This window comes from Nannobrachium achirus, assembly GCF_963921795.1.
Source record: "Nannobrachium achirus genome assembly, chromosome: 19".
NCBI classification, from domain to species: Eukaryota; Metazoa; Chordata; class Actinopteri; order Myctophiformes; family Myctophidae; genus Nannobrachium; species Nannobrachium achirus.
Window position 1 is genome coordinate 39,807,305 of NC_137826.1, and position 15,157 is coordinate 39,822,461.

Genomic DNA, 15,157 nt, shown 5'->3' on the forward strand with positions numbered 1-15,157 from the left:
GACAAATAGAAGAAGGAAGAGACACGTCCATTCTCCTAGTTGTTTACATTTTGGCCAGGCCTTTTTGCTAACATGCTACACACTTCAGAGCCCTGGCGATCGCTATCAAGGGCTCTGATCGCCGAATGGATGGCACGGTTAGATTCGCGTTATTTTTTCGAGTTTTTTGAGTACTTATACTTCGTCTGGGAAGCACGGCAAGTGTATAAACGAACGTGTATAGCTAACGCTAATGTGGACGGGAACCAATGTTCGGTTATACCGGTTTCCCGTCGGACTGTGTTCACCGGTGCTACAGTCAAATCGGTCGTGGCGCTCCGGTCACGGAGGCTTTAGGCTAACGTTTGGAGCGATTTTTTTTAAATTAAAATTATGGTATGAAAGATAAAACTTTTGATTAATTAAAAAGACGTAAAGTGCGTTTATGGCACTGGAGATCAAAGACGTATAGTACGTGGCATAATATGAGTTAAGGGCATTCGTTTTTCAAACAAGAAATGACACAATGCTTTTATACCAGCTTGCGCCTTGGGGACTAGCCTTGCTGAGGTGGTGACGTCACAGAGTAGACTGAGGAGAATGTAACACAAAATCTAATAATATATACTGTACATTCACAATTGTTTTTTACCAAAATCACAATGCGTCACATATGTAGATCTGCTATTTTCAAACTATCTATAGTTTGAAAATACTATAATGCAGGGGTCTTCAACGTTTTCAGGCCAAGGACCCCTTAGTTGAGAGAGAGATGAAGCAGGGACCCCCACTATCTGTTCATAGTTTCATTGTTTGACTGCACGATCAACTTCGTTAATTTGTGTTTTCAGATATCTCAGCCACACCAACTCAAAACGGCCAAAGACGGATTCTGTTCGGCGGTTCCCGACATTCGGTCGTGTTGGAAGTCACCATTATTACAGAAATATATACTGCATGCTATGCTGAACGTAATCCACTTAGTGTCATCTTTTCAAAATGCATATTTACCGTACAGTTTGTGTTTGTATGCTTATTTCGCAATACCTATTGCGCAATCCTCTGTAGAGTGAGTTTGTCATCATGGTCACAAGAGTATCGGGTTTCAAGAGGGAAGGGGGGGGTTAGAGAGAGAGAGAGAGGAGAGAGAGAAGAGAGAGAGAGAGAAAGAGAGAGAGAGAGAGAGAGAGAGAGAGAGAGAGAGGTACAGTAAGATACAGTAGATTACAGTACAGTAAGATACAGTACAGCAAGGTACAGCATAGTACAGTACAATACGGTACAGCAAGGTACAGTAGAGTACAGCAAAGTACAGTACAATACGGTACAGCAAGGTACAGTAGAGTACAGCAAAGTACAGTACAATACGGTACAGTCAGGTACAGTAGAGTAAGATACAGTAGATTACAGTACAGTAAGATACAGTACAGCAAGGTACAGCATAGTACAGTACAATACGGTACAGCAAGGTACAGTAGAGTACAGCAAAGTACAGTACAATACGGTACAGCAAGGTACAGTAGAGTACAGCAAAGTACAGTACAATACGGTACAGTCAGGTACAGTAGAGTAAAGCAAAGTACAGTAAGGTAAGGTAAAGTAGAGTACAGTACAATACGGTACAGTAAGATACAGTAGATTACAGTACAGTAAGATACAGTACAGCAAGGTACAGCATAGTACAGTACAATACGGTACAGCAAGGTACAGTAGAGTACAGCAAAGTACAGTACAATACGGTACAGCAAGGTACAGTAGAGTACAGCAAAGTACAGTACAATACGGTACAGTCAGGTACAGTAGAGTAATGCAAAGTACAGTAAGGTAAAGTAGAGTACAGTGCAATACGGTACAGTACAGTACAGTACAGTACAGTACAGCAAAGTACAGTACAGTACAATACGGTACAGTCAGGTACAGTAGAGTAAAGCAAAGTACAGTAAGGTAAAGTAGAGTACAGTGCAATACGGTACAGTACAGTACAGTACAGTACAGCAAAGTACAGTACAGTACAATACGGTACAGTCAGGTACAGTAGTGTACAGCAAAGTACAGTAAGGTAAAGTAGAGTACAGTAGAGTACAGCAAAGTACAGTAAGGTAAAGTAGAGTACAGTAGAGTACAGCAAAGTACAGTAAGGTAAAGTAGAGCACAGTAGAGTACAGGACAGTAAGGTAAAGTAGAGTACAGTAGAGTACATTAAAGTACAGTACAGTAAGGTAAAGTAGAGTACAGTAGAGTACATTAAAGTACAGTAAGGTAAAGTAAGGTACAGTAGAGTACATTAAAGTACAGGACAGTAAGGTAAAGTAGAGTACAGTAGAGTACATTAAAGTACATTAATGTACAAAGTACAATACAGTAAGGTACAGTAGAGTACAGTACAGTAAGGTACAGTAGAGTACATTAAAGTACAGTACAGTAAGGTACAGTAGAGTACATTAAAGTACAGTACAGTAAGGTACAGTAGAGTACATTAAAGTACAGTACAGTAAGGTACAGTAGAGTACAGTAGAGTACAGTAAAGTACAGTACAGTAGAGTACAGTAAAGTACAGTACAGTAAGTGGATGGATGGATGTGGATGGATGCATGGATGGATGGATGGATGGATGGATGGATGGATGGATGGATGTGGATGGATGGATCGATGGATGGATGGATGGATCGATGCATGGATGTGGATGGATGGATGGATGGATGGATGCATGGATGGATGGATGGATGCGAATGGATGGATGTGGATGGATGGATGTGGATGGGTGGATGGATGTGGATGGATGGATGGATGGATGTGGATGGATGTGGATGGATGGATGTGGATGGATGGATGGATGGATGGACAGACAGACAGACAGATGGATGGATGGATGTGGATGGATGGATGGATGTGGATGGATGGATGCATGGATGGATGTGGATGGATGTGGATGGATGGATGGATGTGGATGGGTGGATGTGGATGGATGGATGCATGGATGGATGGATGTGGATGGATGGATGGATGGATGTGGTTGGATGCATGGATGGATGGATGGATGGATGTGGATGGATGGATGTGGATGGATGGATGGATGGATGGATGTGGATGGATGGATGTGTGGATGGATGGATGGATGGATGGATGGATGTGGATTGATGGATGTGGATGGATGGATGGATGTGTGGATGGATGGATGGATGTGGATGGATGGATGTGGATGGATGGATGGATGGATGTGGGTGGATCACTGCTGCAACGTAGCTGTGAGCGCCTGCGAAGCAGGCGCGATCTCTAGATGTGAGCGGCCCGAAGGGCCGCGAACCTCTAGTTTAACCAATTGAACGGTCAATACTAAACTTGTCCTTTCACTGTACTTAGTCTGTTCTTTTCCTCCTCCAAAGCTCTTTGCCGAAAATAGCCGATCTACAAGCTCACAACGCCTCGCAGCGCGAGGCATTGTGAGCTTGTAGATCTGCTATTTTTGTCTAAAGTTCTCAGAATATGGACGCTAGGGTTCAAGTAAGGGGGAAGAAAACAAGTTCCTATCACACAAAGATTTGGAGGACCCCCTGTAGTAACTCTGAGGACCCCCTAGGGGTCCCGGAGGGGGTCTTCAACAGGGGGTCCCGGACCCCCTGTTGAAGACCCCTGCAATGGACCTTGATATGAAAAGGGTTTGTAGAGGCTCCTCCCTCTCCCTCCCATCTATCTACCTGTTCGCTGGGTCGTCCTGTTCTCGTTCTCATCATGGCCGATGTGCCTCCTCTCCTTCCAACACCGTGTTATTATTATAGCGTGTTACTTTTCCCTCCTCCATTCCCTGGCTTCCGCTCTCTCTCCCTCACACTCAACACCTCTGAGCTCATTACACAGGCCTTGGCTCGGAGGCTCTGCGTCTCAGACGAGGTGGCTGGATTTCAGCAGATGGAATTAGTGGGGTGGCCACGGTGCCGTCTGGCCACGGTGCGTCACATTGTGTTCTCTCTGACGCCAGTTGAGTGCTAGTGAGTACTGAGGTCTGGGAAATATCGTCGTTGTCGGGTGAAAACCTTGTATGTCCAAAATCGTTCGTTTTGCATTTATCATTTTAAAAATGATATAAACCAGTGAAAACAGCCGATCTACAAGCACACAACGCCTCGCACCGCTTGTAGATCAGCTGTTTTCACTACTTTTGTGCGACGGCCTTGTGTGATGAAGCAGGGCTTTACTTTGCGAAAAAAAATTCAAATTTGAAACTTGGAGATACGGGGTTTCCACCCGACAACGACGATATGTTAGATGTTATTATCCATAGTGGGATATGAGACTATAGATACTGTCTTGGATGTTGGAATAATGTGATGTGACATACTGTATCAAGTGTTGTCCTTTCCTGGGTTCAACCAATCGAACCCTTTTCCATACTTAAAATAGCTCTACAAAGTTATCCAATACAATATTATATTATTACATAATAATATAAATAGACGTATTTGGTCAAATATATCATGATATTTTGTCCACATCCTACAGCCCTATTACTGTTTTGTAATAACAATCAATATACAAAGTAACTATAGTAAGTAAAGTTACCTAACCTAAAGGACAATATTTGGATCCGAGATGAGGTGGAGTGGAAGTAAAAGTATTGGAAGACCTCAAATAAAGTACAAATACCTCAAAGAAGGAAAGATCACAATTATTGTGACAAAAGAAATTGCGATTTACGATAGTATCGCAATAATCAAAATCCATTATCCTGGGGCGGAACATTTGCCAAAAAATAGCAAATCTACAAGCTCACAACGCGTCGCAACGCGACGCGTTGTGAGCTTGTAGATCGGCTATTTTTTGGCAAAGACATTTGATAGAGAGTGAAAAAAACGACTGTATCAAGTACGCATATAAGTGGGTTAAAGTGGTACTGGATATGCAGCTCGGCAAATAAAAGGTGAATTGATCCCAGGGCATGACGGAGGACGACGTCACGATAAATTAAATCTCCACGATACGATTATCGTGAGTGTTTTTTTTTTACCACGGTATCACGCCCCATCCCTAGGAGGGAGTGGCCTTTCTAAATGTCAGTGCTGTGTGTGTGGAGCTGCTCAGATGAGACTGGCCCGCTCCAGGCGGTGTTACCATGGGGGGAGAAAGAAGAAAAAAAAAAAACACACAGCTGGCAGAACATCAGCTCCTGCCTGGAGGGGAGGGCAGCTGCTGTCCTTAATGAAACAGACAAAAAAAACACGATATTTGTTGTTTATTTGCCACGTTCAGGTGTCTCTAACACCTGTTTTGCTATTGTCCATCTCCTTCCCTCCCTGTGTGTGTGTGTGTGTGTGTGTGTGTGTGTGTGTGTGTGTGCGTGTGTGCGTGTGCGTGTATCACTACAGGTTCTCAACCTGTGGGCTGGTTGTGAGCAGGCCCCCAAATAATTGACAAAAAACAAGAAAATAGTGGTACCAATTAAGAACTTAAAATATACTGTGGGAAGTTCCATTGATCCAAGGGTGGAACACAATCAGTTGATTGATCATTCAAATAAACATGAGCCCTGAGAATGCACACAGCCCTCCTACCTGACCACTTAGAGCAGTGGTTCTCAACCTGTGGGTCGGGGGGTCCCCAAATTATTTTGGGGGGTCCCCAGATGATTAACTTAATGTGCAACATTGTTTTCTCACTCAACAGCAAACAAACCAACATAACGTTTAAGAGTATAGAAAGGTGGGACTACCGCCGTGTGATTTTTTATTTTTTTCACAGTGTGGTGTTCCTGCAAACGTATTCCCCGCTAGAAAAAAGCTGTATTACTTCTCCCGCTCCTTCAGTTGCACTCACAATAAACAATATCCAAACTCAGAGTGGGCCGGGGTTTGTCTAACATTTTGTCTATATATGTGTGTGTGTGTGTGTGTGTGTGTGTTTTCCTCACACAGGTGCAGCTGTCCCTCTACACCTACCTGTCGTCAGAGTTCATCGGCACGGCAACCATCTACACCACCATTCGCCGCGTGGGCACCGTGCTGCAGCTCATGCACACGCTCAAGTACTACTATTGGGCCAGCAACCCGCTGGAGAGCAGCGGCATCAGCCCCAAAGGCCTCGGTATGGCGCGCACACACACACACGCACGCACACGCACGCACGCACGCACACACACACACACACACTTACATGCACAATACGTTTCTTAGTTCTCACTATGGCAGGAGTCTTCAATGTTTTCAGGCCATGGACCCCTTATGTTAATGTATATTTTCAAACATTTAACCACTTAAATCGTCGATACTTAGTTAATTTGACCTTTCACTCTGTACTTGCTCTGATTTTTTTTTTTACCTCTACACCTTTGCCAAAAATAGACGATATAGAGCTTGTAGATCGGCTATTGTTGGCTAAAGTTCTCTTCAGAATAGGGATGAGAGGGTTCAAGTTGTTTTTTTAAAAGAATGATCCTATCACACAGAGATTTGGCGGCCCCCCTGTAGTAACTCTGAGGACCCTCTAGGGGTCCCGGACCCCCTGTTGAAGACCCCTGCACTATGGAGTGTCCGTCCTGAGATTGGGAGGTTAGAGTTTTCGATCCCCCAGGCCAGGTCATGCCAAAGACTCTAAAAATGTGTCCCCAATGCAGTATGCCTCCCTGCTTGGCACTCAGCATCAAGGGTAGGATTGGGGGTAAATCCTGAATGGAGAAATCACCCATCAAGAGCCAGGGGCGGACTGGCCATCTGGCATAACGGGCATATGCCCGGTGGGCCGCTAGGCCAAAGGGCTGGGGGGCCGGGAATTTTTTTTTTTTTTTTTTTTTTTTTTTTTCAAAAAATATTTTCGGGGAGTAGTGAAAGTTACAGGTAAGGTGAGTGTGATATGAAACGTAAGCTTACCATAATCACAGTAATCCTTAATCATTTTCAATCATATTCAAGGGCTTTTGGAGAAATGAGACAGGCACAGAGCCCTGCAGAGGGGTGGTGATTGTGTCAGACTCTGTGTCCAGCTGGCAGCTGATGCCAATAAGTAGTATAACGGCCCCTTGTTAATGGATCAAAGGAAGGCAATTATGTCTCTCTGCACTGTCAACTAGCTGCTACAGATGCATACTTTTCAAGCAAACTGGTTAATTGGTTCTTAACTTATTTTGTTTCAACTTTAAGGAGTGAATTTCTCATAATAATTATAATAATGGTTCATGATTAATTGCTTTTAAGACCCATTTACTTGTGAACTTGTAGATTATGTTTTCACTTGTTTTATCAGGATACCAGGGTTGAAGTGCCATCATGCACCTTTCTTAGTTCCCACATCCCATATGGGTGTACTGTAAATTTGACGTTTGTATTTGATGTTATGCTTTTGAAATTGATATTATCCTAGATAAAGTACTATGTTCTATCCGTCTGTCTTTCAATGTTATATGAGATACTTAAAGTGTGGTTCCTGTGGAAATAAGCCTCGGCTTTCTAGAATCTCCTTTTAGTTGACCTTGTACCAGTGATTTGTACTGTCATGAAACTATACTTTTTTCTTTTGCAAACTTCTAATAAATTCTTCAACCAATCAATCAAAAGCAGACAAAATAGATACTGCATGTAAAGTTCTAGGCTACACATACAGTATTGTCACTGTGTATTGTTTATTGGCCTTTCACTTTCAGCATTATCACAGGTTATACAATTATTATTAAAACACTGCATTATTTGGCCGTTACACTTACTGTTACTACCTACCTATACAGTAGCATTTACTGCATATTGAGCAATGAAATGCACATTTCTAAAATATAATATAACCCAAGTGTGTCCACTTCTCAGATCAATATACTTATTTCCCATTCATTAGCTAACAAGCCAAATTTCTTATTGCATGCACATTTTGACATGCAGTCATGTTCATACTCTCCTTGTTGGTGAGAACTGTACGCTAACTTATACAATGTATGGATTGTGTAGTTGCCTGTGGGTTGTGTAGTTATCATTTATATTGTTCTGTAAAAGTTGTGGTAATAAGAGCTTGTGTATTTGTATGTGCCTCGACCGGATGAGTCGGTAGAGTTAGAGTATCTGCGCGCGCGCGCTGGTTGTGGGGGCTGGTCTGGGCTAAGATGCCAGGGCTGAATTTTAGTCCCAGTCCGTCCCTGTCAAGAGCTTCTACCAGAAAAATACTAGGGGCGAGGCTTCCCCTGCACTACTGGGCGGGACTTCTGGCGGGGTTTCTTTGGTTTTACAGGAGTTGGGTGTTGTCACATTCTAATACAGACCGAATGCCCCATCCCAGCACTGGCCTCAGTGGCCTGCCTCACTAATCATTAGACTCCCAAGTTACCCACACCTCCTGGGATTGAATCCTGCTTGCACCACCATTTTTCCACCAACTGTGGACAATTATTTTTGCTGTTAGAGTATAGTTTTAGACCGTGACGGAGGCGTGCCGTCTCAAGCGTCCCGAACGACCTAAAAGCGAGCAAGTCGCCGGGCCGAGTGCTGCGAAGTTCGCTTGAGCCGACTCAGCTTCGTTGGAGTTGCATCTTGATAGGGACCAGAATAGTAAATATTGTTGTGGTGACTGCTTTTACTCCAACTGCCAAGTGATGACTGGGTTGGGCTGCTATGTCTGGCAGACTGCCTTGAAGGGTGTTATGTCCCGCATGTGCGACACAAGGGGCGGCCGTAGCTGAGTGGTTAGGGAGCCTGCCTGGGGAGCCAGAGCTCCTGGTTGTCGCAGGTACGATTACCGGTCGGGCAGCTATGTGTCGATGTGTCCCTGAGCAAGACCCTTAACCCCTAATTGCTCCCCGAGCGCTACATATTGCTGCTCACTACTCCTAGTTGTTATAGGATGGGTAAAATGCAGAGGACAAATTTCACGTATGTGCAAATGTACTGTGACAAACAACTCCCCAAGGCGTGGGGCCTATATTATTATTATTATTATTATTATTATTATTATTATTATTACTATCGTCATGTCCAGGGGGTGTACTTGTACATCAAGCTGCCTCACCCTACAGAAACAGGAGATATGTGCCCTGTATAGGCCACATATGGTTTCGGCAATTAAGGCTTACTTATGGTCCTCAAGGCACCGAAAGGGTCTGTAACTCTACGAATGGAACCTTGCGTACACTCTCAGAGTTAAATGAATGTGGAGGGTTTTACTATGTAGATTGCACCAAAGATAAAAAGTGGTCAATGGCCCTGATACATGAATCTTGAATCAAACTGGCGGTCCTTCAAGGACCAGTGATTCCCAAACAATTTGAGAATGAGAGAATGGGTAGGGCTGTCACGAACATGCCATTTTACGCGATGATTAACTGTCATAAAAATAATTGCGATTAGCCATTTAATTGTGTTTTTCTTTGGTCAACACATCAGTAGTCAGTGGACAAGACTCTCCCAGATCCAAAGTCTGACCCGAAAGTCAGTCGGGCTCCAAGTCCCAATAACACACACTTCATCCCTGTTATAAAAGATTTACCGTCGATTGCAAAATAGAAAAATAGACGATATTGCTGTTGTATTGGTTTTAATTAGAAGGTTAGAGTTATTGAGCGATGGAAATTGTTTCTCTAATAAGACTCTGTAGTTTGAAAATGATTTATTTTTCTTGGAGTGAAAAAAAAGAAAAAATACTGAATTATCCCTGCTTATCTCAAGAAAGTTTGATATGGGGTTAAATGGGGTTATTACTGCTACACAGGCACGCGCGCGCACACACACACACACACACACACACACACACACACACACACACACGCACTCACACACACCCCCCGTCGGTGTCACAGAAATGTATTATTTGGTCCGTAAAAATGGATATGCATTAAAAGCAACAGTCTGGAGCTTGTTGGAATCAATAAAACGTTATCTTAACCAATCTGTACGGTAGAGTATGTTGATAAGTGAACAATGAATAACATGAAGAGAAGCTGCAGTCAGTGTTTGTAGTAGGAGCTATCCCTGCTCTTCCACTGGTGTCGGGTAGAAGGACACCTACTGGTTGACAAGTAGTACTGCCTGAAGCTCATATACGCACACAATATCTCCTCTGGCCAAGCGAGGATCACACCTCTTGGCTGAGCGGTAGAAATGTTGTCCCTAAACCAGGGATCTTCAACGTTTTCAGGCCAAGGACACCTTAGCTGAGAGAGAGATGAAGCAGATAAAATTGTGTTATGTTCATAGATTTCTTAGACAGCTTAGACTTGTTTGACAGCACTGTCATCATGATGGAGTAGACTAATGTGTATTTTCAGACACTTAACCACTTGAACCATCAAATACTTAGTTCTTAGTTCTTTCCCCTCTACAAACCTCTTTGCCAAAAATAGCCAATCTACAAGCTTACAACGCCTCACAGTGCGAGGCGTTGTAAGCTTGTAGATCTGCTAATGTTCCACTCAGAATAGGGATGTTAGGGTTCATATCACACAAAGATTTGGCGGCCCCCCTGTAGTAACTCTGGGGACTCCCAAGGGCCGGGGTCCAACACCTGGCTTTTTCAGGTTCCCCCAAAAAAAATTCCGGGGGCTAAAGTAAACCTGAAGCCTACATCTGGCCTAGTTATCACCAGTTCAAACATGATTATTTGAGGGGTTTCACAGCCTGAAAACTGTAAAGTTTGGGAACACTCTTGGTCTACACCAGTGGTTCTGAACCTGTGGGTCAGGAGTGGACCTCATTATTTTTGTTCGGTCCTCAGATGACATTGAAGTGACAATTTAAGGACTTTCAAGACCTTTTTAATTACCTCCCCAAAGAAAAAAGAAAGAAGAGAAAAAAAAGACCAGGCAAAAAGAAACTAGACGATCTACAAGTCAAAACTCGGAGGATCGCGGCCTGGAAAGGTTGAGAACCAATGGTCTACTCTACACACCACTGTTTCTCAACATGGGGGCCGCGGCCCCTCCAGGGGTCCCTGAGGGGGACGTACCCAGCTATAAGTGATTGATAGTTAGAAACCAAAATGGTCTATTACAGGAACAGCACTGCAGGACAATTACAGGTCTACAAAATGGAACCCATTTGTACACTGTCAGAGTTAAATTAACGCCGCGGACGATACGGAATAGATTGCAGCCCCAGAGATTAAAAATCCTATCAAATGGGGGTCTCTGGCCTCAATGCACAGCCCATCAATCTGGGAGGTCCTTGAAATTGAAACAGGCTAGCTGAGAATAACCCTGGTCCACTCTAGAGTGTTTAACAGCCATTGACTTTAACCCATTTAGGTCTAGAATTATTTAATGAAAAATAACAGATATACAAGTTCACAGCGCGGCACCGAGTGCCGCGCTGCAAACTTGTAGACCTGCTATTTTTTTTAAATCGTCAAAATTCTTTCAATATTTTGACCCGAAGTGTCTTCTAAATCCTTCTAATCTTTTTCGACAAACCTACAGTATGTTTCTATGTCAGTGGCGCTCAAACCTTTTCATGTCAAGGACCCCCAAAAATGATATGTATTTTGCCGCGGACCCCGATCTCAAAATATGATGTTCCAGGGACCCCTAGAAGCAACATTTGAGTTACAAATGTTCACTCTAAAGACACAGTACATATATTCAAAGATTTGCACACATTTTCCCGACTTTTCAAAAATAGCATATCTACAAGCTCACAGCGCGGCACTCGGTGCTTGTATATCTGCTATTTTTCAATAGATAAAGTATAAAATAATTCCAGGTCTAAAATGATTAATCAACCCGGCTACTCTGTCTGTGCAGAGGCTCTCCTCCAACTGTGCCCATCACAGTGCATCCCGCGTTGCCCGGGCAACAGACCCGGCTTGATTGACACGACGCGAGGGGAGCGTCGGGGGGAATAGCAATGAAGCGGCTGTCTGCCTCGCTGTCAGCGTTGCCATGTCCATTTATAACAAGCGACTCGCCCCTACAGACCAGGGGAGCCATGCACCAGATATGTGTTGCAAATATCGTCCAAATATTTCCAATTTCACTTCCAAAATAACAGATCTACAATACATGCACAAGAGTTTGGGAGCTTGTAGATCGGCGATTTTCAAATAGCCGATAACAGGTTTAAAGTGTGGCCTGTAGTCCCGCTTTTTTGTGGTTGTTTTCATTCCCAATTAGTTTTCCCCAAGGGCCGAATTATGTCTAGGGTACCAAGCCGAGGGCCACAACATTGCAGGCAGCGACAGTTCAGATATCGTCGTTGTCGGGTGAAAATCTTGTATGTCCAAAACCGTTCATTTTGCATTTATCATTTAAAAAATGATTTAAACTAGTGAAAACAGCCGATCTACAAGCACGGTGCGAGGCGTTGTGTGCTTGTAGATCGGCTGTTTTCACTACTTTTGTGAGACGGCCTTGTGTGATGAAGCAGGGCTTTACTTTGCCAAAGAACGTACAAATTTGGAGATACGATGTTTCCACCCGACAACGACGATATACTAGTGTTGTTGCTGCTCTTATACCACCATTATTACTGGGGTTGGTGGGGGCCTGACAGTAGCCCCCCGCGGGCCGCAAAAGGCCCGCGGGCCGCCTATTGGGGAACCCTGTCATAGACCCTGTTGCTTATTTCTCTCACGAAATCTGGCAACCCTGCCTGCTTGCTGGACGGACTGCCAGAGTTCCCCCCGTCCTCATGTAAAAATGAAATTATAATTAGCGGCAATTAACCCGGGCCATGTATGTATTAATGGCCTTTTGAAGGCCATGGTTCCCTCATGGGGGTTGTCATGTCATGGTTGCTTGGGTGCATGCCATACATATGGTAATGGGCCAGATATATTTACATGGTGGAAATATTTTATCTCGGCATGCTGTATTGACAACAGCATTGCACATAAAGTGAGTCACCAGCCTGGTACAATAACACTCTGTGTGTCTGTGTGTCCATCCGTCTACTCTCACATCAGTGTCATATTCTTTGTGCACGCTGACAGCAGGCCAAGGACCTCAATTATTGAATATTTTTTTCAATTTGGTCAATGACAACCGTGTAATTTAAAAGAAACGTCTAATGGCAGAATAATCATCCCCCAAGGCTTTGGGATAAGCTCCCCGTCAGGATATGGACCAGAACTAGCCAATCGCTTTTTAGATTAACACCCAAAATATACACTCACATGAACGTGACAACGTTGACTGAAGTTATTATTATTATTAGGGCATGCCTCCTGGCAGGTATATTTGAGCTCTCCCTTTATGTTTGCCTGCATGAAGGGATTGAGAGCTTTGAATCTGTAATCTGTAGCATTAAGGGTCTGTGTCCACAGAGAACGCTGGCAGCACCTCTCTGTCTGTCTGTTTTTCTATGGTAGACTGGTGCACTCCTCTGACCTTTTCCCAATGCGCTTCTTCAGCGTTCCTGACGCCCGGCCTGGTTTTGGCACCATGGGCGCTTCAGCTTTTAGAGCAGTGGTTCTCAACCTTTTCAGGCCGTGACCCACAAAATAATTGAACTGAGGACCCCCACCCTGACGAGCATTAAGAGTTGAGGCATTACACTTCGTATAACACGGTTCTATTGTGAAAATAGCAGCATCCCTATGTAGATCTGCTATTTTCACAATTTCTGCCTCGAATATTAGACAATATGGTTTAATTTGTCATTTTAGAGGTAATACAAAATCCTTAAATTGTTACTTTAGAAATGTGCAGATACCCTCTATACACTTAAACTTTATGTTGGTTTGTTTACTGTTGAGTGAGGAAACATTGTTGCACATTAAGTTAATAATCTGGGGACCCCCCCAAAATAATTTGGGGACCCCCCATGGGGGTCCCGACCCACAGGTTGAGAACCACTGTTTTAGAGGATCAAAAGCTGCTTTCTTAACACGCACATATTTACACGATGTCATGTTTATTGATTGAAATTGTCATTGATGTGCACTGTCCCGGAAATAAATACATAAAGTTAAAAGTAAAGTAACTAAACTCACACATCCGAGTGCTATGGACATGATATCCACTACGCGGCGCTCCTCAGCTAAAGGGTGTTCTCCGTGTGTGGACACACACACAGCCCATTAGATCTGTAATGCAGACGACGGATGTGTTCCTGTAATGTTAGCAGTAGTTCCCATGTCTCCATTCAAAGCTTTAGGGACACAGTGAATGGAGAGACCTTATTCACAACCATGACAACTTGAGGGCTAAACTGGGAAACGTATAAGAGGCTCTATAGTGTGTGAAGCTCAGCAATGAGGCCATACAGTTGTACACCAACACACACACACACACACACACACACACACACACACACACACACACACACACACACACACACACACACACACACACACACACACACATGCACGTACGTACGCACGCACACACACACACCGCTTTTCTCATCAGGCTGTTTAAAAACAACATGTCTTTTTTTTTCCTCTCTCGCAAAGAAGGGAAGGAGAAGGAGATTCAGCTCAAATTAATATTGTTATATAATTATTATTATTTTATAATATATAAACTATAAAATATATTTTATAGTTTGATCGTTACTCATCCCCTCTGCTGACCAGTGGTGCATTGGTGATTCAATGTTTGGGGGGTCGCTTATCTAGAGACGTCATGCGCACCGTGCACGTCGCTCCACACCTACTATTATGCAGGTCTGTTGATATGCCTGCAGCCTCATTTCTTTGTTAAAACACCCTGTTGTGGGGCGCCCGCTGGCCTGGTGGTCAAGGCGCATACCACATACTAGGCTATGATGCCTGCTGGTGTCGCCGGTTCGATTCCCGATCCGGACGACCTTTGCCACATGTCATTCCCCATCTCTCTCCTCAAAGCATGTCCGTTTGCGTGAGAGGCGAGACCCCTGCTCCGAAAAGATATGGGGCGGCGGGGGCGCGCGGTACAAGACTAATCCAACACTGCTGCTGACCAAATGTCCCATAGAATGAAAGCAAGACACTAACACACACCTTTTCATACATACATACAGTAGTAGATGACACACACATTTAGAGATGCCCGCCGCTCGTGCACACGCACGCACGCACGCACGCACGCACGCACGCACGCACGCACGCACACACGCACGCACACACACACACACACACACACACACACACACACACACACGTACAGTATGTGATTAATGACTGAGGCAGTGTGATCATGCATAGGTGTCATGTACCATCATGACACACGTTGAATGATGCATCACTCTGCTCTGCTGCAGTGTCATGTATGGCCTTTATTTAATCACACGCATGTCTGCAC

The 15,157-nt window shown here is 44.0% G+C and overlaps 1 protein-coding gene across 1 annotated transcript in view; it reads left to right on the plus strand.

Annotated features, from left to right (window-relative positions):
• LOC308304331 (neurobeachin-like) overlaps window positions 1–15,157 on the plus strand; it is a gene marked incomplete at both ends in the record, with an annotated part of 237,983 nt that overhangs the window by 136,825 nt on the left and 86,001 nt on the right. The window contains 1 exon segment of the mRNA XM_080748915.1: window positions 5,886–6,054. Within this exon segment, the coding sequence (XP_080605041.1) occupies window positions 5,886–6,054 (169 nt within the window).